Source organism: Lytechinus pictus, chromosome 6, assembly GCF_037042905.1.
Source record: "Lytechinus pictus isolate F3 Inbred chromosome 6, Lp3.0, whole genome shotgun sequence".
NCBI lineage: Eukaryota > Metazoa > Echinodermata > Echinoidea > Temnopleuroida > Toxopneustidae > Lytechinus > Lytechinus pictus.
Genome location: NC_087250.1, coordinates 20,777,414 through 20,803,195, shown reverse-complemented (window position 1 = coordinate 20,803,195; position 25,782 = coordinate 20,777,414). Strand labels below are relative to the sequence as shown.

The window sequence follows — 25,782 nt, the reverse complement described above, 5'->3', positions numbered from 1 at the left end:
TGGTTCAACCCACCCTACAGCAAGCATGTTAGGACGAACATCGGCAGAAAGTTCCTAGCCCTTGTGGAACAGCACTTCCCAAAAAACATCAGCTCCACAAGGTCTGCAACAGAAACACGCTGAAAGTCAGCTATAGCTGCATGGACAATATGGCCACAGCAATAAAAGCTCACAACAACAAGATTACAGACACTAGCAAAGACAAAACCAAGGACTCCTGCAACTGCAGAAAGAAAGAAGACTGTCCGATCCCTGGAAAATGCATGGCCACCAATTTCATCTATGAAGCCGAGGTAGTGACATCTAGGGACAGGAAAGTGTACATCGGGCTCACATCAACTCCATTCAAGACAAGATACGCAAACCACAAAGCAAGCATCACAAATCGGGGGAAACGGCACCAAACTAAGCTCAGCGAGTACATATGGAGACTGAAGGATGAAGGAACGCCCTACTCAGTCAAATGGAGAATCGTAAGACATGCGCAGCCCTACTCACCCAAAACAAAGAGATGCAACCTGTGTCTGTGGGAGAAGTACCACATAATCACGGCCAAGAAAGCAGCAATGATAAACTCAAGAACAGAACTCATTTCAACTTGTAAACACAATAAGACATTTTTACTTTCAGGTTATGGTTAACCATAGAACCCCCCCCCCCCCCTTATGTGTCAAACCCACTCCACCCCAACATTACCCCAATTCTCCTTACTCAGTTTAAAGAATAGAGCTATTATCTGTTCACTGTAGTCATTTATCCCCCTTACATTGTGTCTTTTGTTTGTTTGCTTGACTGCACTAGAGTTATTGTTCTCTTTAACTGTACTTTAGTTCATCATTAAATTTGATTTAGTTGCTGATGAACCCTCAGGGGGAAACAGTCTCTACAACTAAAATCTAAGCAACTCGCTCCACCCTATTACTATACTACATGAAGCTCCTATATGTACATGTAGTTGAGCACTTTTCAGTAACTGTAGTTTCGTATAGTCATTATATATATATATATATATATATATATATATATATATATATATATATATATATATATATATCCGTATACTTAGCGTCATTTTCTTCACTTTAAATCACATTGCTTTGGAGGATGGAATCCAAGTCTATTATTGTGCTGCAATAATACGAATAAAACAAGCATAATTGTTTCAACATTGACTTAGTCACACACAAAATATGTATGAATAGATATATATATATATATATATATATCCGTATACTTAGCGCCATTTTCTTCACTTTAAATCACATTGCTTTGGAGGATGGAATCCAAGTCTATTATTGTGCTGCATTAGCCATTTGGAAAAGTTAACGAGAAAGCAGACAAAAAAGATTCAAAGAAAACGTGGAGTCATATCAATGAAATTTTGATTAAAAATAGTGGCTCGAATCTGAATTCAAAAATTCAAAAATTAGTTGTTAACCAAGAAAATGAACCTTCCGAAATTACTTCATCTGTTGATATAGCAAATTCACTCAACAATTATTTCTCTACTATTGGGAAAAATCTAGCTGAGAAAATTGAGGAGCCTAATGTTAATTACCGAGAGTTCATGGGTCCATACATTAGTCAAATATTTTTCTTCCTGCAAATAACAAGTTCAGAAGTTAAAGAAATTTTATTCACTCTTGTACAATCTAAAGCAAGTGGATATGATGACATATCAGTTCGATTGTTGATATATATAAATTTTGAATACTTTATAGATTGAGGAATTATGTAACAAAGAGAATCTTAGTTCAAATTCAAATTCATTTATTTCACATCTGTAAAAAAAAAAAATACAAGATACAATATATCGAGATCAATCAAAATGATTCCATAGTAAAGGAGTAATAAATATTGTAAAATGACAAATTAACAAAAATAACAAAATACATAGGGTAATGAATGCGATGTGGGGGAATAGCAAAAGCCAATTAGACTTATCTAGGCTACTCCCTGATTAACATTCATTACCGAAAAAAGACCATCCTGCAATCAATTTATTAGATTGCAAGAAACACACATTTCAAAATAAACGAAATCAACAAACTAATGAAAAATTGGAAAAAAAATAACAACTATATTACAAAAAAATATGTTTAAAAAACATACACATAAAAGCAAGCAAGCTTGTTCACTGAGAACATGGTGAAGTATACATATTTAGAAGGTAAGACTTACATCTTACTTTAAATGAATTTAGCGAAGGACTTTCTTTGATTTCAGGGGGCAAACTGTTCCATATGAGTGGTCCACTATAACTTGTGACTGTTCTTGAGAAAGAAAAGCGGTAAAAAGGAATGCATAAATTATCAGAATTTCTCGTATTATATTTGTTTACACTGCGATTTGTTTTAAAATAACTGTTGAATGTGTCAGGCAACTGATTCTTGTAGTATGAAAACATAAAACTTGCAGTGTGAAGGGTATGTATATCATAAATTTTTAGAATCTTTAATTTACGGAATAATTGATGAGAGTGAGCTAAATATGGGGAATTTGTTATTATTCTTATTGCCCGTTTTTGTAAGCGAAATAATTGTAGCATTAAAAAATTTGCACAGTCCCCCCATAAGATATTGCAATAGCTGAGATGCGTGAGTATCATTGTATTGTATAATTGAACACGAATATGCAATGGTAAGTCACCTTTGATTCTATTAAGTATACCAATGGTTTGAGAAATCTTCATAGAAATATTATTTACATGTTGTTTCCAACTCATGCTATCGTCAATTGTGACACCTAGGAATTTCGTATATTGCACTTTCTGAATTTCAAAATCATTTATAATTTTATGGAGTTTTCTTCAATTTTTTTAATTTTTAAGCTTGAAAATCATAAAAGATGTCTTCTTAGTGTTAATTTGTAGTCTGTTGGCTTGGAACCACATGTGAACTTTTTCCATTTCAGAATTTCAAAATATTATTTAATTGAATGGGATCCTTACCAGATAAAAATAAACTTGTATCGTCTGCAAATAAGTTAGTAGTTAAAATATTACTTACATGTTGCAGGTCATTTATGTACAGTATAAAAGGAAGAGGGCCTAGGTTAGACCCCTGGGGTACCCCTACTCTAATGTCCTGAAAATCTGAATAAATTTTGTCGATGCATACACATTGTTTTCGATTTCTTAAGTAACTGATTAACCACTTCAAAAACTGTCCCTCTAAACCCGTATGATGATAGCTTATCAATTAAAATATTATGGTCTATACAATCGAATGCTTTAGATAAGTCTAAAAATACACCAATCGTTATTGCTTTGTTTTCATATTCCTTAACTATTTTTTCAGTTAAATCAATTAATGCATGAGCAGTGTTGTATCCGTGTCTGAAACCGAATTGCTTGTTATATAATATGTTGTGTTTTGAAATAAATGCTATCAATTTGTCATATACTTTTTTTCCAAAAACCTTGCTGAAAACTGATAAAATTGATATGGGTCGGTAGTTAGTTACTAGTGTTTTATTACCATTCTTAAAGATAGGAGTTACTTTAGCAAGTTTTAAAGAGTTCGGAAACACACCATTTTCAAGAGACATATTAATGATTTTACATAAAGGGGAAACTATTGCATGAATTGAATATTTAACTACCTTAGGACTAATATCGACCTCCTCGGTCAGCCCCCACAAAATGATTTATATTTGTCTGCAAGGAATATTCGACATTGAAATGTGACTTGGGGGTTCGGGGAAAGTATAACTAAATCATAAATCACTCAAACTGAAATTACTATAGCTTGAAGCTCTTGAGATTTTAGGTCTTCATGAATCCTGATCAACATTTAAATTCAACATTAAGTTTTATTTATAGGCATCAATGTATTTCTAAAAGTTATAGGCATAATCATGTAGAGAGGGGAGAGAAAGAGAGCAACAGAGAGGGAGAACTTGGCTTACATGTTCAGTAAGGAACATAAATTTAGATGAGGGAGGGTTGCGAGAACATAATGCGAGTCAATTCATTCATGATTCATAAAGCAGAGAGAGTGTGCTAAGAGAGAGGAAGGGAGAGAGATTGCAAGAGAGAAATCGAAACTTCAGAATGCGGGGAGATTGGGATGGAGACCATTCATTTATGTACAAGAGTGTGCTCGTCCATTCGTTCATGTAAAAATCGATGAAGATATAGAACTATCGCCTAGTCCATGCGCCTGCGCACTTCAGTTTTTTAGCTCAACTTATGAATAACTCATGTACCATAGCGTTTCTATGTACGGAAACAAATATTCGCCCCCCCCCCGACCTTTGATACTTGTGAACGCAAGAGGGCAGTATTCACTCTGCATCAAGGCCCTATATAAACAAGGTTGCGACAACAGGGGTCAAAGGTCAAATTTGAAGGATCTCGAATAGTTCCAACCGGGCCTTTTTGTCGACTGCTACCATTGGAAATGCGTGCAAAATTTTGAATCATTTTTTATAAATATATTGGAAATTGACGTTAGAAATTTATTTTTACACTACACATTCATATCAATATATTAGCGACCACCTAAATTTATCAAATTTGTACGATCTTATAACAAAATACGTGAAATATCGTTGATTTGAAAAATGGCAACCGAGTTCGTCGCAAGCCGCAAATGCTCACTGCTGCTGGTAGCGAGCGGGACGCTGCACTAATTTCCCCCGGAACTGTCGGGCTGGATGTAAGGTTCTGCTGGCCCCCACGGGTCGTTTGGAGAGCGAGAGGTGAGTATGTACCGGAATGTCATGTGGTGCCATAAATACTAGTTTCATGTCCTAAATTCTTATTGTAGATTTTTTGCCGTAGTAAATTTAGCTGAATTTGATTTTTTTTACCAGAGCACTCAAAAACATGAATGATTTGAGCATATCTTTGTGCCTGTCTTTACTCAGACTGCCGCAGACTTTAGTTTGAGTTTGACTGAGTGGGCCCTTAATCATTAATTAATTATTTATTTATTTTTGATTTCTGATATTTAAATAGGCCACAGGGCGGCACATATCATCAACTTGGTGGTTTTCCATGTGGCCCTATTAACAAAAAAGTACAGCAAAAAATGTTACTAGATCTATTAATAATACCAAATAGATCTAACGTTAGATCTAGATCTACATGCAGGCATGCAGCTGCAGTGAGTTGAAATAAACATGACAAAATGTAGGCAAAAAATGTATGCGAACATGTTATAGGAAAGATGATTGGTATCCTTAATTGGGAATTATGTTCATTTAATATTAAAATCAACTATGACAATTTGAATCAATCCTGTGAATTTAGATTTTGAAGATGAAACATATATTGCCTATTAATTGATGGAAAGAGAGATAAGTGCTGTGCAGAATGCAGATATTCAATTCTACTAACCTTATTTTTATTAAGAACAAAATTAATTTCAAGAATTCAATTTATTTTGGGGGCTTGGGGCCAATGCATAAAGTGAATTTACAACCAGGACTGTACCAAATAGTGAAGTGCTTTATCCAGTTTAGATCAAAAGAACATAAAAAAAAGAAAGTAAATAAATATTTATTCATTTCAATCACCACACAGCACAGGATTTACTAAATGAGGATAACGTTAGGTTACTTATATCATAAAATTTTACATTGGATAAGTGGTCTTGTCAGTTGTCACCAGAATAAGGCTAGTGCTAGTTTCCCCTTATATTCCTATCGCTACAGAATTTTTCATAGCGTTCTTAATATTTCTACCCTTTATGCCCTGTAAAAACATACCATGGTGTTCTTTGGATTTTATACCATTTCAATGCCTTACATACATGTACCTCGTTCCTCTCGAGATCAACATGCTTTATTTTATTTTCATATATGATACAGGCCAGGGTTATCCTTATAGTTGCCACCGTGATGTAAAACTATTCCGAAGGAAAGTGAAATACCCAAGTAGGCCTAGTACAGTACTAGACCAAAAGCTTTAGTATCTGTATTTGGTTGTTTTGCTGAACTGTGTTGGCTTCTCTCACGTAGTAAAATGTCAGAAATTGTTAAATAAATCCCTAGAAATGGTTATTCCTGTCTAGCCTAATACCAATTTGGCTATAAACTCTTTGTTGTGTACTGGGTGAGTTCAATTCTCACGAGGCATATTCGAACATCATTGACCAGCAAGTCTATGATAACCCTAAATGCTTTCATGGTGTCAGTACATGGACAAATGAGTTTAGTAATCCAGTTGGTTTGCATGTAGCTTCCTTTTTTTAATAAATATTACTTTCATTTCTGCACTGCCAATACTTTGCACATTTTCTAGACCAAAAATCTTCAATCTCTGTACCATCTCAGATGTTGTTCTGGAAGTTTCCATGGCAAAAAAGAATAGTGTAGCAAAAAACATCTGAGATAGTGTAGTAGGTTTCATGGTCATCATGTATCTTTCTTGGGCAAATGTTGGTCCTGAAAAGGACCACCCAATCTTGACGTTGCGACAAGTGTGTTCTTGTCGTCCTACTCATGCCTTGTGTACTGAAAGCCCTCTCGCTCAGACAGCAAGTATTGTATGTGCTAGTCCTTACGTGGAGCCACACTTAGAACAAGTTTCATTCAGTCTGTGCCTGCAGACTAAACTAATGTGGCCATGGCACCTCCTCACCCATCCAATGCCATATAAAGTTCATATTGGCATTAAAATGTATTTGCTTAATAAAACAACCTCTTTACAACTATCTAAATTAACGCATGATCCAACTATATTATCATTACATGTACACTAAATATGAAATAAAAGAAACAATAGGTAGAGAGTGAGAGATTGACCCTCATTTTATGCTGTTGCCACCAATGAAAGTTCTTAATTTAAATTTGGAACTTCATGAGAGTCGAACTCATCCAACATTGCACAAAATGCGGTCAGAAGACAGGCGGAATGATACATGATGAAAGATTTAAAGGAGAACATTTCAAGGAAATAAGAAAGATTGACTGCACAATGTAGCCCTACATGTATGTAATATAATCACATCTTATTACAATCATGATGAAAATCAAACAATCATACTTACACAGCTTACTGGCTTATCCAGTAGTTCCTCTCATCCAAAACAGATCAATCGGCAGCAATTACATGTAGGGCCTATTTTATTTTCCACAATCAAATTGAAAAAAAAAATCTACATTTAGATCTAACTTAGATAAGTTTGGTGCATCAATGATTATCATGTCAACTAAGCACGTATTATCATTGGCTTTTGTAATTACTTAGTTATCACACCATACATATCAACAGAGTAGAGGTCTACATGTGCATGTATGCTAAATTAGGCCTTTAAAGTTTCTTTGAAAAACTACAAAGAATTGATTTTAATTCCAAACCATTTCAAATTACTTGGCCTAGTCGAATAAATTTTTGGTCTAGATACCCAACCTGTCCGGACATGCAACTAGTGGTATGATAGGGGCACTTGTCCAATACTACAAGGTTGTGATAACATCCATGTGGTCTTAAACCACTTTTTAAAAATGCAGTGCTAAGCTAACACCACTTTTATCACAAGGTTGTGATAACCTTGTCCACAGTTAGTAACCTGTGTGGTGAACAAGATTGTCAACAAGATTGTCAATTTTCTCTTGATCTAGACTGGATGAATACTTGATATTTTGGAACAGTCAATTTTGACCATACAGTGAATTCATCATCATAAAAAAATGCCTTGGCACAAAACTAAATTGAATTCTTGAAATGTATAATTTTTTTCTAATTAAAAAGAGATTAAAAAGAGAGTCTGTGGAGATGAAGATCTGCATCAGTCACAGAGGGCCTCACAAAAATATGCTCAAAATTAAAAGTTTTTGAGCGCTCTTGTGAATAAAAAAAAAAGATTTCTAAGTCTAGAATGAAAACAAATAACTGAATGGATCTGTCTTCTTGAGTGTGCATTGTACATGAATGTTGCGTAGACTCAAGACAGAAAGAGTGGTTGGAGAGTGCAAGAGGATGGGGTGCTTCCACTCTTCCCGCAATTCAAGAAACTTTTACTTTTTCCAGGAAAGGTTCCAGAAATGAAAAAAATTCCAGGAAATTCAGGGAAATCCAAAAATTACAAGGGGGGCCCCTTGAGAAGCAAAATTTAAAATTGTAATGTAGAAATGCAGAAGTGTGCCCCCCCCCCTTTGAACGTGAAGTCCCTTTTATTTTTGCATGTCAATTTTTTCCTCAGGAAAATGTGCCTCCCCTTTTGGAAAATCCTGGATCCGCCCATGATTACAATTAAATGACAATTTACCGTAGCAACTTTAAAATATTCATGTAATATTTTACAAAGATTTAGATCTAACATTAGGCCTAGATCTTCCTCCGGATCCAGACATAGGCTCCGTCGTCGGAGCTCAAAATTTTCTGCCCTCGTCATTTCGTAATTTTGTTCCAATTTTCAAGAGGACATGACGAACAAAAATGTTTTATTTCTTGATTTTGGTCACTTCTTGGACCAAATTTAGGCTCACTGTATTAATTATTATTGCCAGATTTGAAAAATCAAAATGGAAAATTCCAGGAATTGTCTATGAATTTCAGAAAATTTGGGATTCATTTTCAGGAAATTTGTTTTGGATCTGTGGAACATCGATGAGGGGTTTGGTGTCCGGACACTGAAAAATGAAGCCTTGTATTTGTAGAAGTTTAGGCTTGCTGTTGTTTATCTCACTGACTTTTTTTCATTTTTTTTATTTTATCTCACTTCTCAGCTCAGCAAAATAAAGCAAAAAATATAGCTTGGATAATGCTTATCACCATCATTATTTGTTCTTTATAATATTTTCTTACATTCTGAGCTAAAAAAAAAATCAAAGACATTGCTTGTATTTTTTGTAAACTTTTCAAAATTAAAGGAGATATCGTGAGTCCGGACCCAACCCGTCAGGAAACACAACCACAGCGTATATCGGGCTACTGAGCCAGCCGCACTGCCGGCTACAGTTGCCAGTCCCATACCGTATCTTTACTGTCATGTTTACGCCTTGGAACTATTAAAAATTAGTAAAAAAGCATGTTAAAATTCAAAATTATTGCAAACCAATCATATCAAAATGAAGCACATAAAATTCTCTTTAAAAACTATCATTTTGTTTTTCTTAATAACAATTGTTATTACCTGAAATTTGCTGTCGAAAAATCTCCCCCATTGACTTTGTACACAAACTTCGGTGAATTTGGAACTATTCAAAAGCTCCATGAGCAAATGACGGCTACTTCCGGTGTCGCAACCTTGTTTATATAGGGCCTTGCTCTGCATTGCCCGTGTGATCGTTTTCGGCGATAAACAATGTTTATCAAGCGATAAACAGTGTTTATCGAGAGAAACTATGTTTTTCGACTGATAAACACAGTTTCTCTCGATAAACAGTGTTTATCGGCGATAAACAGTGTTTTTCGGCGATAAACACTGTTTATCGAGAGAAACTGTGTTTTTCAGTCGATAAACATAGTTTCTCTCGATAAACACTGTTTATCGCTTGATAAACAGTGTTTATCGCTCGATAAACAGTGTTTTTCGGCGATAAACACTATTTATCGGCGATAAACAGTGTTTATCTGAATTATTGGTCAAACGGCGCGCCATAAACGGTTGTACTACCAACATGACCAAGTTCCCATTGTCACGAATCGCGCTACGAACGCCACGATTGTCTTTCCGTAGCTGATCGCAATTTTTTTTGGTCAACTTATCTGCAATTTCACGTTGAAATACGAGGTAATACTAATGGATACAATTTAATGCTCATGTTGTATGGGATGGGTAACAATTTGTCATTATCAGGTGCCACGATCTGGTATCCCGTTCAAATATAATCGAATACATTCCGATGGGATTATTCCGATTGAGTACGCGGTTAGGTAAAGATCTGGTACGAACATCACGATCAGATACTTGATTTACGACTATTTGGTACGTGCATGTACGTTCGGATACGACCATTACGAACCGTTGTGGTTTGTTACAAAATGATGCAGACTGGGATCAAAAGCTACCACCACGAATTGTGCTACATCTGGAGACTGACTGATATTAATAAAGTCCAAGTGACCAAAGACGTCATTCTTTTCTTGACTTTCCAAAGAGTAACTACAGAATACTATGACTTAAAATCATTTATAATCGCAGGAGTAGGGAAAGATGGCAGATGACATCAAAAGAAACCCAAACACCAACCACAGGAAGTCAGGAGATCAGCAGTCAGGCATTTTTGCGGTTGTCCATGGCACACAGAGAACATTTGGGCCAGTCCTCCGGACTCTTGAAGGTCATGTAGCATTCCAGAATCAAACAAGTTGATCACCACATCTTTTCGGTTAAAGGTCAAGTCCACCCCAGGAAATTGCTGACCTGAATAAATAGAGAAAAATAAAACTACCATAGTGCTGAAAATTTCATCAAAATTAGGTGTAAAATAAGAAAGTTATGACATTTCAAAATTTCGCTTTTTTTTTCTTCACAAAACAGTGATATGCACAACTAAGTGACTCAGTCAATGATATACATCACTCACTATTTTTTTTTGTTTTTTATTGTTTGAATTATACAATATTTCATTTTTTTTAGATTTGACAATGAGGACCAACTTGGCTGAACCATAGAGTATTAAACAATGCTAATTCCACATGTTCAGGGAGGAACTAATTTTTGTATCACTTGACAATGGGAAGAAAATCAGAATATTTCATATTTCATATAATAAAATACAAAATATATAGTGAGTGGATGACGTCATAGTGTCCTCATTTGCATACCAGTCAGGATGTGCATATAACTGTTTTGTGAAATTAAGCGAAACTTTAAAATGTCATAACTTTCTTATTTTACATCCGATTCTGATGAAATTTTCAGTGTTATGCCTGTTGGATTTTTCTCTTTTTATTCAAATAAACTTTTTGTTGGGGTAAACTTGTCCTTTAAGTGTTGCAGATGGTGGCCCCATTAATTAAGAGAAAACACTTTAGACAGACCCTTTCACCTTTTTCAAATTACCAGTTACTCTGAGAACCTGGCCACTGGAGACATCATGTCTATTATTAAATAATAATAATAATACATATGATTTATATAGCGTCTTTTCCATTTTGATGCTCAGGGCGCTTAGAGGAGAGAAAAACATAAAAGTAAAGAAAACTAACAGAAGTACAAGAAAGGGTAAATTAAACATGAGGAAATATGTCTCGTCTTCAAACCTAGTACCTGCTGGTGAACCAATGCAATTTTAGGTTGCCCTTAAAGGATGTTGCAGAGTTTGAGTTCTTCAGCTACTGTGGTAGTGAATTCCACAGGGCTGGTACGGCATGAGCAAAGGCTCGATCGCCCCAGGATTTTTTAGATAGTGGATTTTCCTGTGTAGGTTTTCAGGTATGGAATTTATGCGATTTAATAAGAAGATTGAATAATTTTATGACGCAGAAAATTTATTTCATTTTTATCGTGCGCCCCATCAAATAAAAACTTAGTTGTAAATTCGGTTAAAATCATACAATGAAACATATATTAGGGAACACGATAATATAATCTAGTAAAGAATTGAAATAGTGCCATGCACTTATGTGAGAATCATCCAAACTTAAAGGTTAAGTTCACCCCAGGAAAATGCTGACCTCAATAAATAGAGAAAAATCAAACTAGCATAGTGCTGAGAACTTCATCGAAATCGGATGTCAAATAAGAAAGTTATGACATTTTAAAATTTCGCTTATTTTTCACAAAACAGTGATATGCACAACTTGGTGACTCAGTCGATGATGTCCATCACTCACTATTTTTTTATTTTATCTTTTAATTATTAAATATTTCATTTTTTTTTTAGATTTGACAATAAGGACCATCTTGACTGAACCATATAGTAATAAACAATGCTAAATCCACATGTTCAGGGAGGAATTAATCGTTGTATCACTTGAAAATGAGGAAATAATTAGAATATTTAATATAATAAAATACAAAAAAAATTGTGAGTGGATGACGTCATCAGTTTTCTCATTTGCATACCGACCAGGACGTGCAAATAACTGGTTTGTGAAATTCAGCGAAACTTTAAAATGTCATAATTTTCTTATTTTACATCCGATTTTGATGAAATTTTCAATATCATGCTTGTTGGATTTTTCTCTTTTTATTCAAATAAACTTTTTGTTGGGGTGGACTTGTCCTTTAAGATAGGCTTGACTTGTCACACTCAAACTGGCAACGTTCTACTTTTTTTATACATGATCTGGGGAGCGTCCCATCAACATATTTATCCAACAAGTTCACAGATCTGACAACTTTCCGTGAGTTTGGTTGGCTAAGGAGCACCATTACAATGGTAACTGTCGGATATGAAAATAGGTGTTGACAGAGAAGAAGTTTGACAGTTCTACGCGATGAAAACATGTATTCCTTGTAGTCGATCATAACTTTTGTAATCGATCTTGATTTTATTTCGTATGCCATTAATTGTTACAAATGCTTAGAAAAACGAATAATTATTTGAAACCTAAATAATAATTTTCAACAATTTATTTACAAAATTGTTTATTTTCATATATAAGTTTTTTTTATCCTGCAATACGTTTCTTAGAATTGTAATTGAATAGCAAAAACATCTAAATAAAAACTAACTTGAATAATATTTAGTTTAAGTAATGATAAATATGTGTTAACTTCAGTGAAGGTTAAAAAACACTTATTAATAAATTGTACATTTTTTGTGAGGGAAGAAGATCGTTGTTTTTTCCCCAAGTAGATAAATGGAACCTACTTCTCAAAAGAAATGACAATCATCTTGGTAAATTTCATTCATATTACATGTACTACAAGGGAGTATCGAACAGAACGTAGAGCGCGCAATGAAACGCTCGGAAAGAGCAAGCAACAACTTTTTTTTCTTTTTAACCTTTGCGTATTGCGTGTCGCGAGATGGTTGTGTAAAGAACATACGAGAGAAATGGTTGAAGGGTGAAGGAATAGACGAACTTTACATTTTTAGAATTTTACTTATTCATTTTTTTTCTTAAATCAAAGATTGATATATTTCAGAGGTTTCAGAAGCAGGTCCCCCCTAAACTTGAGGTGGGGGAGACGATCCCCCCTAAATTTTATGTTGATAACTTTTTTTTTTTTTTGGGGGGGGGGGGTTGTAAAAAATGCCTGTCGGTCCCCCCTAAAATTTTGGTTGATATATATCCTTTTTTTTTTTTTGCTTGTCAAAATATTTTGGTCATCCCCCCCCCCCCCCTAAATTTTTGGCTTCCGTCGCCAATGCATTTATTCAATGTTGAATTTGTTCATGCTTTTATTTAAATTGAAATAATCTATCCTGTATTTATTTGTATTATGTTGAAGAATGAAAATAAATTGAATTGAATACCTGGGTTATATTACCAGGGGGGGGGGGCACGGGGGCATTTGCTCCTCCAGACAAATTTCGGAAACTAAAAGATTAATGTAAGTACTTTCATAAACACCCTAACCAATTTGCAAAGTGTTCCCAAACAGAACTTTTTAATCTTCAAATTTTTGACATTTTCTCACATTGCCCTGGTTAGCTCCCCCAGATATATGTCAGTAACATGAATTGGATAATTATTTTGAATTCAAACATGGGCGGAAATCACAGGGGACATGGGGGACGTGTCCCCCCTACTCAAAATAGTAGTGGAACATTTGATATAAATATCAATTGCCCCCCCTACTATATGTGGTCTTTTGGTAAGAAATACATCATTCAAAATCGAAATAAAACATGCATTTAAGGTTTCAGGACGAGATGATCCTTTTTTTTTTTTTTGCTTGTCAAATTTTCAAGCCCCTTGCCCCGTTACCTTTTGGTAGAGATTTCCGCCCCTGAATTCAAAGTTTTGCTAGCTTTTTTGCGTGACCTGTTTAATAGGTTAACATGGAGGTTAAAAATCTACTGTTCAAGTCAATATGCACAAATCATTTCTCCAAGAAACAAGTTTTCATTACTTGTTTTAGAGAGATACGCATCCTGCATCTTCACAATTACAAAATAGTGTTAAATATAATAAATAAATAAATAAATGAATAGATGAATAGATAAATGAATGAATAAATAAATAAATAAAAATCACCTCGCACTACGCGCTCACAATGATTGTTAAGTGTTATACCCATCCTATTCCTGTTAAACAAAATATATGTGTCCACTCGTCATCTAAGGATATTACACATTTTCAGATTCCGCTTCGCGCTTTTATTATTTATTTAGCCGAGATATATCATCATGTCACGCAAACAGTCATTAACAGGTCTGTTTTCAAGTCAGTAGGGTCTATATTAAAACAAAAAAAATAGGTTGCGCTTCTCACTTGATTTTTTCAATCAGGCAAAAAAAAAAAAAAAAAAAAAAAAAGCCTATCCGCCTTGGACCCCAAATGTGCTCTTTCCCCTTCTTGCACCCCCCCCCCGTTAAAAAAATCCTGATGCCACTACTGTACATTTATATAATGACACAGGTTCTGATTTTCCATCCAACAGAGCATAACTATTTTAGGACACACACATTAGTATAACCTAGTGATGAGATCGAATAGTTACTTGCATTTTACGCGTTTGTTTTGTAATCTATCATAATTATTGTAATCGATTGTGATGCAGTTTTGTTCTGCCATTCTATCATTCTTAATACTTAATAAAACCGGAATTACAACTCTGGCTATTCAAAAAAATGCGCATGAATTCAATTTTATGAATGATTTTGTTACAATGGTTTTTATATAACAAGAATCAACGTTAATCAAGGAAATAATTACCGGATTAATGATTACTTTATTTTTACACTTATATTTTAGATATACAAAACAAAAGGGAAGATTGCAACGCTAAAATTAAATTCATATTTTGAACGGGGAAACTGCGTTGTTTCCTCCCATATTTCACGCAATGCATTCGTGCTCTATGTGGTCGGAAACGAGCAGGAAACGCTTAAAGGACAAGTCCACGCCAACAAAAAGTTGCTTTGAATAAAAAGAGAAGATCCAACAAGCATAACACTGAAAATTTCATCAAAATCGGATGTAAGATAAGAACGTTATGACATTCTAAAGTTTTGCTTAATTTCACAAAACAGTTATATGCACATCCCGGTGTGTATGCAAATGAGACTGATGACGTCATCCACTCACATTTTCTTTTGTATTTTGTTTTATGAAATAGGGAATACTCTATTATTGTCCTCATTGTCAAGTGAAAAAAACGATTAATTCCTCCCTGAAAATGTGGAATGAGCATTGTTTATTACTATATGATTAAATTAAGTTGGTCCTTATTGTCAAATCTATTTTTAAAAAAATATTGTATAATTCAAACAATAAAAAACAAAAAAATAGTGAGTGCATGAGGGACATCATCGACTGTCTCATTTGAGTTGTGCATATCACTGTTTTGTGACAAATAAGCAAACTTTAAAATGTCATAACTTTTATTTTACATACGAATTAGATGAAATGTTCAGCGTTTTGCTTGTTCGATCTTTCTCTATTTATTCAAATCAATATTTTTCTGGGGTGGACTTGATCTGTAAGAAGGGTACCGGTCTTAGTAAAATATTGTAGCCGAACCGACTTCTTTCCTGACTAGCTGGTTCGTTTCGGCTGCAATATACAACCAGTTGGTGTAAATTCCGTCCTTCCGACTCTTTGCTCCTTCTCCTTAACTAATATCTCATGGAACCGCACAACCATGTTGAAGACCGAATACCCAGTATTCAGTATCTCATAATTTCAGTATTTTTGGTATCTCGGTAATTTCAGTATCTTTCCAGTATCTCCCATATCTCATTCATGCCAGTAGTCAATATCTCCGTGATTTCAGTATTTTCGGTATCTCAGTAATTTCAGTACTTTCAGTATCCTCACTCATCTCAGTATCTCGGTTAAGTCAGTATTTTCCGTATCTTCACTCGTCTCTCAATATTATCAGTACCTCGGTAGAGTCAGTATTTTCCGTATCTCGGTAAAGTCAGTATTTTCCGTAATCTCACTTCTTCTAGTCAGTGCTTTCAACATTTTCGTACTTCTGATTTTCCGACCATGCATTCTGTAGCTCCGTACAGAAAGTAACGACAGGTATGAAAGCAAAGTATTGATAAATTCTTCAATGAACAGAGTTTCGTGCAGTAAGCTCCTATATAAGGCATTGTAGCCTGATACGTAATTGAGAACGAAGCATGACTTTATCGACCGAGCTCAACGATTTCGTAAGGAGCTTGTCAGGCCGTAAAATGTTATCCCTTAAAAAAAATTAAAGTCATGAAATAAATCTCTTCAGCTAAGACACTGGTAATTGTCACTACTTGTTATACCCGAACATTGAACAATAATAAAAAATACAAAGCTAACATAATTAGACAGTTGTAAACTTCGTTATTTCTCAGCAAGAAGGCTTATAATTACATTTTTAAAGAAAATCCCTACATAATCAATTACAAACGATTACTGAATTTCGCTATACAACTATATACATGAATTAAAATTTATTCTACGCTCATTGCCGTTCCAAAACAATGCTGATAATTAAATAAACATTTCGTTTTGTTACTTTTATATATCAAACTATTCTAGAATAAGTGGATCTGTAAAAAAGACTTAAAGGGGGTATTCCAAGCTAAACACATCATGAACATAATTTGAACAGATAGAGACGAATCAGGAAAAACGCAACATTGAAAATTTCAACAAAATCAGTTATGGCATATGAAAGATTCTGCAGACTCAACATGCTCAATAAACAATTTGATCTTGTCATATCCGCACAGGTTTGTTCTTCTGTACTTTATTATAAGAAATCATATTTCTTCGAATGTTATCATCCAAGAACTAAAAAATTGGATCGACAACTGATTTATTGCATTTATGTTCATTGATGTAGCTGTAAAGGAGACATATCATACACACGCTTGTATGAAAATATGAAATAATCGGGATTTTATGTAATAACATTTAAAAAAAAAAGTGGGCTGGGACATCATCAGCCCCCCTAATGAATATGTTTCTATGAGCATACTCAACTGCATTTTGATATGTGGTAGCATTACCCCGGCCGTAGCTGAGCCGCCATTTCGGCGTTAAGGCGACAATCCTACCCGATACCCATTCACCTCACCTGGGTCGAGTGCAGCACGATGTGGGTTTTCCTTCTTGCTGAAGGAAAAACACGCCATGGCTGGGTTTTGAACCCACGTCCCTCTGATTGAAAGACGAGAGTCGCAACCACTAGACCACGACACCCACGCAGAGTTATGTTTGAAGAGATAATCGCTTTTGAGTCATTTTCATTTTTGTCATCTTTTTCATACTTATTATTTATGATCATAATTTTACCACCTATTTAAAAAATCTGCAGTTCCCCGAGCATAATCATTTTCACCCTTTTTCGTTGGCCACCACGTTCTCCCCCATTCCCAAGTCCCTCATTTCAGGCGTTAGTTCCAATGTTCCTCATTTCATATTAAATTCCATTTCCCAAGCTGCCCCATTCAGAGGCTCATTTAACTCGTTACACTGCAAAAACGCTAGTGTTAATTTAACAAGGGCCTAGTATCTACACCAGAGAGGTGTTGAAATAACACCGGTTTAGCATTAGGCTAACACCAATTAGTGTTAAACCAATATAAAAATTGGTTTGATTCTAGTGTGGACTGATATAGATACTAGGCTGGTGTTAAATTAACTACGGTGTTTTCCAGTATCTAACCTCCTCAGGTTCATATCCGATACTGAAACATACTGAGCAGTGTAGTATAGACCCGCTTGACTGATATCATACTAACTTACCTACAATCCATTCATTCCAAAATAATCACGTAAAATAGTAAAATAAAACTATTTTTCCTATCAAAGTGATAATAATGATAATAATGGTGTAACAATGTGATCCAAATTATTGTCTGTATTATCTGAAAAAGAGAATATTTCAACACCAGTTTAACACACAGTCAATTAGAGACAAAAGTGTTTATCGGTTCACCCCACCCTCCTTTAAAACTTAGACTCGTCCAATATAAGTGCATCCGTCATAACGAGTGAGGTATTCAGACTCGGCGCCCTCTTTGTTTTCGTCATTCAACTCGCACACACCGTCTCTCTTCACGTAGTTGAATGACACACAACTTGTATTGTCGTTGCACATCATAGCGCACCGTAACTGGCTAACCATTTGAACAACCTTCATCACGTGACCGGTTAGACAATAGCCAATCACATTGCGTTCACTGTCATCCTTGGCTGCCGTGAACAAGCTTGATTTGGTGTGTTGGTTCCGAGACTGAGATGCTGGATGAATGAGAACGAAACAAATGAGAATGGTGACAGGCGGAGAATGAATGCAACGAAACTATGGGTTTGAAATTTATAACCCCCTCCCTCCCCACCTTGCCCCATATTATTTATTTATTTCAAGAAATTAGAATTTCGAATGATTTATTATAAGAAGAGTGTATTGGGTGACACGGTATACCATGTGTTCTTACGTGGACATGCTTTGGTCTTGAAAGGACCACCCAGTTTTGGATTTTTATTGATCGTTTTGTTATTGTCTTATTTGCTTGATAAACCAAAATGTCGGATAGTTTGTTTTCGTCTACAAACAGTTCTTTCTTATTGTTGCTCTTTTCCTGACAGGTTTTTTTTTTTCGTGGAGGAATTTTTTTATAAGTTTACACCAACGTTTCTTTTACTTCTTATTTTTTATTTAATTTTTTTGTGGGGGGTGGGTAGTCTCGTAGACGGACGGTACAAGAAAAGGGGACAGATCCCCCCTCACCCTTTTATAGTTATTACCAAAAGCAAGGATCTCAAAAAAGGTGCATAGACGCACCTTGCATGCTCGTAATTAGTTACACCTTTGCGAGCAACAACTCCTATATTCTAATTAGCCCCATTTGTAGCTATGTCAGTGACAATGAATATTGAGAGATATATAATTATCTTGATTGATTTATAAATATTTAAGTATAAAGAGTTGATATAGCCCTGTATACTAACGATTATCACACCATTATATCGCCAACAACCATGACTGAGTAAGCCAATGACTTGTGAATAATTGATTAATCTGACTGTCTATTTGATTTGATAAATGATAGAGTTAAACTGACCGCTTCCGCTCATCTAAAATTAGCCTGATTCAAATCATTAAGAGAAAAAAAGAAATGAAATGAGAATCCCCTTTTTCACTTTAAAAAAAATATAAATTTGAAAAAGAAATCCTAGAAACTCTCCTTAATAAGTAAATACTGCTCTCGAATTATTTCTGCTGAAGACCAAGTGAAAATGTTGGAACTTAAAGGAGAACTATATTGATTATGAATGTGGTCTTATTATATGTCAATGGAAAGGTAATGATGTGGGGATTATCAGTGGGTCATTCAAAAATAACGAAAATAATACATAAGGTGAAAATCGCCGATTAAAAAACGCTCAAAATGCCTCTCCGAAATATGCCTCGCATCGGTCTCTGAATTGACTTGAATTTGATGACGTCACTTTCTGTACGATATGCGTGATTGGCTCTCCCACGTGAAGCTCCACTTGCATGCAAAACCTGTTGCGAGGGTACGTTTTCTCCACACTGTCACTGAATACTTCGATCACGAAATGAAAGAAAACCCAGAATTTTATCTAGATTTGGATTTTCAAATTGATGATTTTGAAGATGAAGAGAATGATGATGAAATGAACAACAAAGTGACGTAGTTGGAGGTAAATTGGGGTAATTACGCCGATGATGATGAGTCGGACAATTCAACTTGCAACACGATCACTTGCCGATTCGCTACCTAACTCATGCAGCTGCTAAGTGCTAGCTACACCGCGCGGGCCAAATTGAATTCATGAAAATGAATTACCACACTGTCCAGACAGAGTCTCTTACCTCTGTGACTATATAGAAGGAAAATAATGATAAAACTGTACTTACAAACAAGTGAAAGTAATCCGAACCTGAAGGCAACTCAACGAATAGCAGCAGACGGTATGCACCGACGATAAACTTCATGTGGCTGGGATAGATTGTCACTCGTTCTGTTAGATGTAATTTTTATCTCATTAATTTGAAAAAATTACGAAACTCGGGGAATTATTTATCTATATAAAAATATAGTAACATCTCGTATTATTTTTTAAATTACGATAAAACCTTTTAAAAGCTCGTATATGTGATCGTAATCAAAATCACAAACATGCCGTATTGCTTGCTCGCCTTGGCTGAGAGAGTAGATCTATGCACGTGTTGCACAGCTCTCAATCAAGCTGCGCATGTTGGGGATCTTTTACATCTAATTTTAATTTATCTCAACGTTTTCCTTCAAAAAACGTTTTATCGTAATTTAAAAATTATACGAGATGTTACTATTTTTTTATATAGATAAATAATTCCCCGAGTTTCGTAATTTTGTCAAATTAATGAGATAAAAATTACATCTAACTGAACGAGTGACAATCTATCCCAGCCACATGAAGTTTATCATCGGTGCATATCGTCTGCTGCTATTCGTTGAGTTGATTTGCCTTCAGGTTCGGATTACATTCACTTATTTGTAAGTACAGTTTTATCATTATTTTCCTTCTTCATAGTCACAGAAGTAAGAGACTCTGTCTGGACAGTGTGGTAAGTCATTTTCGTGAATTCAATTTGGCACGCGCGGTGTAGCTAGGCACTTAGCAGCTGCATGAGTTGGTAGCGAATCGGCATGTGATCGTGTTGCAAGTTGAATTGTCCGACCCCTCATCATCGATTCCCCCAATTTACCCCCAACTACGTCACTTTGTTGTTCACTTCATCATCTTTCTCTTCATCTTCAAAATCATCAATTTGAAAATCCAAATCTAGATAAAATTCTGGGTTTTCTGTCATTTCGTGATCGAAGTATTCAGTGACAGAGTGGAGAAAACGTACCCTCGCAACAGGTTTTGCATGCAAGTGGAGCTTCACGTGGGAGAGCCAATCACGCATCTCGTACAGAAAGTGACGTCATAAAAAATCCCCAATTTCGCGGACGTAATTCTGAGTGTTTGAAGCATTCAGAGAGAGAACTTTAAACAATCAATTAACTGAGTTCCATCGGTCTCCATGATAAATGATGTACACCATCGTGTTCTCCTTATTTTCTCCTTTGATTTGATATATGATTCTCCATTTTTACGATTTTCAATATATTTCTCCTTTAATGACAGACTAAAGGGGCTTTCACAATTGCTCGTAAGTTCGTTTGCGATCATTTGGTCACAATATAATTATGTTGCACAGAATCGCAACGGTTGTAAGCTTTCGCACCACCAATTGTGAAAGTGGCTTAAGGCAGAGGGAGTGGAACCGATGGTTCTTTTGTTTTTTAACGGTGTTCAAAAAGTAAATGGTAATAATGATCATCTGATTTGGTTTTGCATGTCCATACACCTCGCCTTTGGCCCAGAGCCATATCACCCCCCCCCCCCATGTACAATTTCAAACCCATTCCGCGGCCCCTGCCAGGCACCCTGATTGGGAGCTGTACCTTGGTTGGTGGGAGCTTTTGGTGTTAAAACTTGCATGGTTGACCCTTGTGTAGTTGTTTCTGTGGTTGTTGAAAATTTGTTGGTTGGTTCTTGTGCTGTATGACGTTGTGTAGTTATACCTTGTGTGGATGCACCTTGGGTGGTTGGACCTTGGGTTGTTGCACTTTGGGTTGTTGGACCTTGTGTAAAGTTGTACAGTGTGTGTTTGTACCATGTGTGGTCGTACCCTTGGTTGTTAGACCTTGGGTGGTTGGGCTAGTGTGGTTGTACCTTGGGTGATTGGAACTTTGGTTGGTGTACCTTGTGTTGTTTGATCTTGTGTGGGTGTACCTTCGATTGTTGGAAATTGTGTGGTTGTACCTTATGTGATTGAGCCTTAAGTGGTTGGAACTTGGGTTGTTCGACCTTGTGTGGTCGTTATTTTGGTTGTTGGACATTGAGGGGTTTTTTTTTACCGTGTATGGTTAGACCGTCGGTGGCTGCACCTTTGGTGATTGTTACATGGGTGGTGGTAACTTTTGTGGTATGACCTTGTGTTGCCGGCCCTTGAGTGAATGAACCTTGGGCTTTTGGATATTTTGTGGTTGTTGGACCTTGTGTGGTTGTACGTTGTGTGGTTGTAACTTGGGTGGTTGGACCTTGTGTGGCTGTACCTGAAGTTGTTGGCCGTTGCATGGTTGTACCATGTGCGGTTGTAACTTTAGTGGCAGTTGGTGTGGTAGTACCTTGGGTTGTTGGAAATTTTGTGGTTGAACCTTCGGCTGTTGGACCTTTGGTGGTTGGACCTTGTGTGGCCGTACCTTCGGTTGTTAGAAATTGTTTGGTTGTTCCCTGTGTGGTTGTAACTTTGTTGTTTGGACCTTGTGTGGCTGTACCTAAAGTTGTTGGCCCTTGCATGGTTGTACCATGTGCGGTTGTAAATTTGGTGGCAGTTGGTGTGGTTGTACCTTGGGTGGGTGTAACTTGTGTGGTTAGACTTTTGGTTGTTGGACCTTCGGTGGTTAGATCTTGTGTGGCCGTACCTTCGCTTGTTGGAAATTGTGTGGTTGTACCTTGTGTAGTTGAACCTTTTGTGGTTGTACCTTGTGTGGTTGTACCGGGGGATGCTGAACCTTTTGTGTTGCCCTGTTGGGAAGAAAATTGTGTTCTTTCAGTTGCAAAATATGTTAACCTAATTCCCTCAAAATTATTGCCGGTTACGTTATAATTTCATCATTTTCCGTAAAAAAGTATATAAGCTTTAATATCGGACACCAGAAAGGGTTTCCCACCACAACCCCTACTGGACCATGGTAAATCACCCCATTTCAGGAAATGGTTGGAATCACAAATTTATAACAATACAATATTTTCAAAGAACATTAAATGCAAGTAAACATTTATTTTTCTTCAAAAAAAAAATGTAGCAGTTTTTTTTTTCAAATTGCCGAATTGCATAGACAAGGGTGGCAAAGTGTAATTCATGTAGGCCTGACGACGTTACGAAGAGTTGCTGCTATGTTTTGTGGTGTATTTCATTCAGCGATTCGCCTGCTTCTATACACAAGATGATGCATGTGTTTAGGGGATTGCAAATTGCAGCGAAAACCTCTGTCTGAAATGCAAATATACAGTGAAAATTAAATCGGACCAACGGCAAAGTATTGAAATGGGAAGCCTACCGTCTACTATGTGTGGACTCTCTTGGACTGTGGGTTTCATGACATTTGCTCCGGCGACAATTGCTCCGATGAAAAATATGCACGTTAGGCCAAACATAAAATCTAACTACCTAACTATTAAGTAAACCTTGTAATCATTATTTTATATTATTCTAAATCAAAAACTCTATTACAATCCTAATTCTAACCCTATGCCCTCTGAGATATTAAGACCGGAGCCAATGTCGCAGGATCAAATGTCGTGTCATCGGACTCAGAGTTAATACACAGTAAAAACGCAGTTTAATATTTCTATACAACGCTAATTGCTACAAGAATGCACTTTACAGTAGTTGTTTAAACGATTTAAACAAATATTTTTTTAAGTCTTAAACAACAAAGTTTAATTTTCAATATTAAATTCTCAATAAATTAGGCACAGTGGTTTAAACTGATGAACAACTACCTTAGGTATATAGCGTTTTTTACTGTGTAACTGCTCTTAAAATAATTTTGCAATAACTTCACGTAGGCGTATACACTGTAAAAAAAAATATTGGGTAAAGTGTTAAACAGCACAAGGGTAATTATGTGCCCAACCAATTCGGGGCAGTATTTTACCCAATGCAGGAAGCATATTGTCCTTAAAAAATAAGCAGCAATTAATCTAGAATGGGCAAAATTTACATCACATGTCTGGATAAATAAAAATGCCCCCAAAAATGCCCAATGTTGGTTGGACACATAATTAACCTCACAGAGCATTTTTCCCCAATATTTTTTAGAGTGTACACTGTTCAAAAAGTTGGGCAAAAAGGCAAATTTTTCAACCATCACTGGATAAACATTCTTTCCACACAAATAGTGTTTAAAATCTGTCCAAATTGGGTAATAAAAACTAATAATCGGGTAATAGGTTTGCTCAATTGGATAATAACTGCCAAGAATATACATTATATATTTTTTTTACCAACACACATTACGCAGCACAGTGGACAGTATGTTGCCCAACATTTTAAGTGTGTATTGATAATACAGAACATATTGGTTTATAATTTATTTGTGTAAAGAAAATATATATTTTGCGACTGAGAGGAACAGTACCTGTTTTGCAACTTAGACTTTTTTTTTTACTGGCCTTACTTACACTAACTTCCCTTTGTGTCTGCCTACTCCTTTTCTTTCATCCCCTTCACTAACCTGATTGGTCTTCTCTACTCACTAATGCCCCTTTTGTCTCCTTGTTTCTAGTGTTGCTGTAGCTTGTTTGTGGTCTATAATATGGTTGTTCCACTTTATATGTTTGTCATTTTGCCTCCGACGAAGATTCTGCTAGGATCGAAAGCTTAGGCCCCTTTTTGACTTTCTAATTTACTCCATTGGCTCTCTTTTATTAGATAAGCAGTTTTCAGCAGCTTCTTTTTGCCACTTTTTTTTATATGGTATGAAAGTACTGGGGTGTAAATTGGTGTGTTAAAATTAAAATGGATTTGCATTGCAAGAATACACGCACAATGTTTAATTTCGACTTTGAACCTGGCAAGATTTGAGTAATGATTAATACCAATTCAAATTTACAATAATTATCTAAAGTTTACATTAACAATAATAATTCATAATACCTCTTTCAATTAACAGTAATAATTATATTAGTACTAATAAAGAGTAAATTTTTATTGGAAAATAATTAAAATTGTAATTCATGATGTGATATGTAGGGGGAATCCCCCGTAGTCAAATGCGTTGTCCCTCAGTTACCTCCCTCCCTCGAAAATTATATTTAAAAAAATGTTTCCATGTATAGTAAAAAAATTATTGTCATCCCTGCCCAATTATTTTGCTTCCCACTTACCCCCCCCCCCCTCCATTTAAGAAAACCCGGTGCCGCCTCACTGGATATGAGTGAAATACGATAACTTAAGACACGCATCATGATGGTCAAAGTTTGAAGGAAATAGGAGAAGAGCTAGGGACAAGGCAGTTGAGCTTTAAAGCAAATTCATTTCTCACCATATTCGAGTGACAGTCTGAGTCTGAAGAAATGTTGAAGGTTTCACAAGATGTCACCAGCGAATAAATGGCTTGCTTGACAACAATCCTATAGTTCGGTGAACAATCCAGACTTGCATTTTGAGGAGGTATTCCCTCTTGACATTGGCTGACGATCAACGTATTCATAGCTATTTAAAAAAATCGTACAGGACCGTTTTCGCTTTCATTTCAGGTTAAATAAGTTTAGATACAGCAAACAATTTCATTCATGGAAAAAGTCCTTAGGATCAAGGTTAGTTGTCCATATATCATGGCAGTCTGCTGTGCAAACCCTTCACACATATTTTTTTTATTATTATTATTGATAGGGAAGCATATGAGGAACTTAAAAGTAAAGAAGGGCAGGAACGGATATAGATTGATTGGTGGGGATTTTTTTTACCTGATTGCTAAGAAAGCATGAATGCTTGTAAGCAAGCAACCAGAGGACCGACGGCTTAAGGTCCTCTCCGAAGGACCTGGTAATGAGGATTAATGCCTTACCAAAGGGCACTAGCGCACCAAGTGGGAATCGAACCCGGGTCACCGGAATACGAATCCCCCGCTCTACCGACTGAGCTATCGCGCCTCCTGGGGAGGGGGAGGGACACAATGAAAAAGATGGAATTAAAGAGGGGC

General features: G+C 35.9%; 1 protein-coding gene across 1 annotated transcript; it reads right to left on the bottom strand.

Annotated features, from left to right (window-relative positions):
• Positions 1-17,963: 17,963 nt before the first annotated feature.
• LOC129263156 (mucin-2-like) lies at positions 17,964-25,290 on the bottom strand. The gene is made up of 3 exons (XM_064100470.1): positions 25,123-25,290; positions 21,928-22,597; positions 17,964-18,250 (listed from the first exon to the last, which is right to left on the bottom strand). The coding sequence occupies exons 1-3, from the start codon at positions 25,288-25,290 to the stop codon at positions 17,964-17,966; spliced, it is 1,125 nt and encodes a 374-aa protein (XP_063956540.1).
• Between the last annotated feature and the right edge of the window lie 492 nt (positions 25,291-25,782).